This window comes from Helianthus annuus, chromosome 14 (assembly GCF_002127325.2).
Source record: "Helianthus annuus cultivar XRQ/B chromosome 14, HanXRQr2.0-SUNRISE, whole genome shotgun sequence".
NCBI lineage: Eukaryota > Viridiplantae > Streptophyta > Magnoliopsida > Asterales > Asteraceae > Helianthus > Helianthus annuus.
In genome coordinates, this window is record NC_035446.2 from 83,233,193 (window position 1) to 83,235,012 (window position 1,820).

The following is a 1,820-nucleotide window of genomic DNA, read 5'->3' on the forward strand; positions in this document are numbered from 1 at the left end:
GTTTAAACAGTCATTTTCGTTTGAATCGTGTTTTACTTTGTGATAGGGATTTTACGCATGTGCGTTGTTGTGCACATGTGTTAAATCTTATTGTTCAAGGAGGATTAAAGGTGATTGAAGGAGCCATTGAAAAGGTTCGAGAGTCGGTGAAGTATGTTAGAGGAAGTTCGGATAGAAAGTACAAGTTTGTAGAATGTATCCACCAACTGTCATTACAATGCGGGAAAAAAGTGCATCAAGATATTGTAACCAGATGGAATTCTACCTATCTCATGCTTGATAGTGCATTGGCCTATCGTAATGCATATGAGCGGCTAGCACTTGTTGATTCGAGGTATAAGACTTTCCCATCAGAACAGGAATTTGACAAGGGTGGAAACAATCACAGAATTTTTGAAGCCTTTCTATAACATCACAACTTTGTTTTCTAGTAACTCTTATCCTATTTCCGACTTATATTTTAAAAAAGTGTGGAAGATTCAAAAGTGTATTGAAGATCAGATGGACAATGTTGATAAGGTGATAAGTGACATGGCAAAAGAAATGAAAAAGAAATTTGATATATATTGGGAAAACTATAGCATGATATTATCTTTTGCGGTTGTTCTAGATCCACAATATAAGTTTGAGCTTGTTGAGTTTTTTTTTCAAAAAGCTTAACATGGAAGAGAAAGTATATAAAGAGAAATTGGATATTATTTTCAAATGGATACATAAGCTATATGATACAGAGTATGGTGTTTTGTCAAGAACAACTTCTTCAACAGCCAGGAGTTCAAATATTTCTGTTGATACGTCTGATGATTTGGATGGATTTGAATCATTTACATGCGAATTTAGGAATGTTGAGAAAAAAATCACAACAAGACATGTATTTGGAGGAGGCTCGACTTGATAGAAAAGAAGAACTTGACATTTTACAGTATTGGAAGAATAATCAAGGGAGATATCCTCAATTGTCTCTCATGGCTCGTGATATATTGAGCATCCCAATCACTACCGTTGCCTCAGAATCATCTTTTAGTATTGGGGGTCGGGTTCTAAGTAAATATCGATCTTCATTACTCTCATCGAATGTTGAGGCTTTGCTATGCACTCGTGATTGGTTGTTTGATTTAGAAGGTATTAAGTTCATTCTATTTATGACTTCACTATGTATAGAATGTTAATTAATATTTTACTCTTTTTGCATATCCAGATGATGAAAACAAGAATGATATCGAGGAAGGACTTGCAGAAGATATTGAATCATTGTATCCAACATATGATGATAGCCACGTTTAGGTAATATTGACTACCATACTGGTAAAGTAGTACATGTTTAGAAAATATTTTTTTACGCCACCAAACATTATCTTCCAATCACTTTTTCGGGCTATGCTTCTCTTTTCTGGTCTAAATACTAGGGGTGTCAATCGTGTCTGGTTGGCGTGTTGTAATCAAGTTGTGAATGGGTTGGCGGGTTGTAAGCATATTGTAATAAACGGGTTGACGTTACAAATATTTTGATTTTAATTTTAATTTTAAACGGGTGAAATATTTGTCTTGTTTTGATCGTTATTCAGGGTGGAGGATATATTCAAGGTGATCTGAAACAGCAAAGGGGATGAAAAAGATGTCGATATTGCAGTTTGTGTCTTTTTTTTTTTTTTTTTTTTTTTTTTGCAGTAGGGAGCTTTTTAATATGTACTAAAATTGTTTTAACAACTCTATTAATAGTATTTGCTTACATTATGGTACATTATATGATTGATTAAATGCCTGTACTATTTTGTTATGTTTGGGGCGTGCCAGGATCATTTTATGGCAGGTTGTTTCCA

The 1,820-nt window shown here is 34.0% G+C and overlaps 1 protein-coding gene across 1 annotated transcript; it reads left to right on the top strand.

Annotated features, from left to right (window-relative positions):
- The first annotated feature begins 817 nt into the window (after positions 1-817).
- On the top strand, positions 818-1,474 carry LOC118486407 (zinc finger BED domain-containing protein DAYSLEEPER-like). Its single transcript, XM_035982839.1, has 2 exons — positions 818-1,122; positions 1,199-1,474. The coding sequence occupies exons 1-2, from the start codon at positions 843-845 to the stop codon at positions 1,282-1,284; spliced, it is 366 nt and encodes a 121-aa protein (XP_035838732.1). The 5' UTR covers positions 818-842; the 3' UTR covers positions 1,285-1,474.
- Positions 1,475-1,820: the final 346 nt, after the last annotated feature.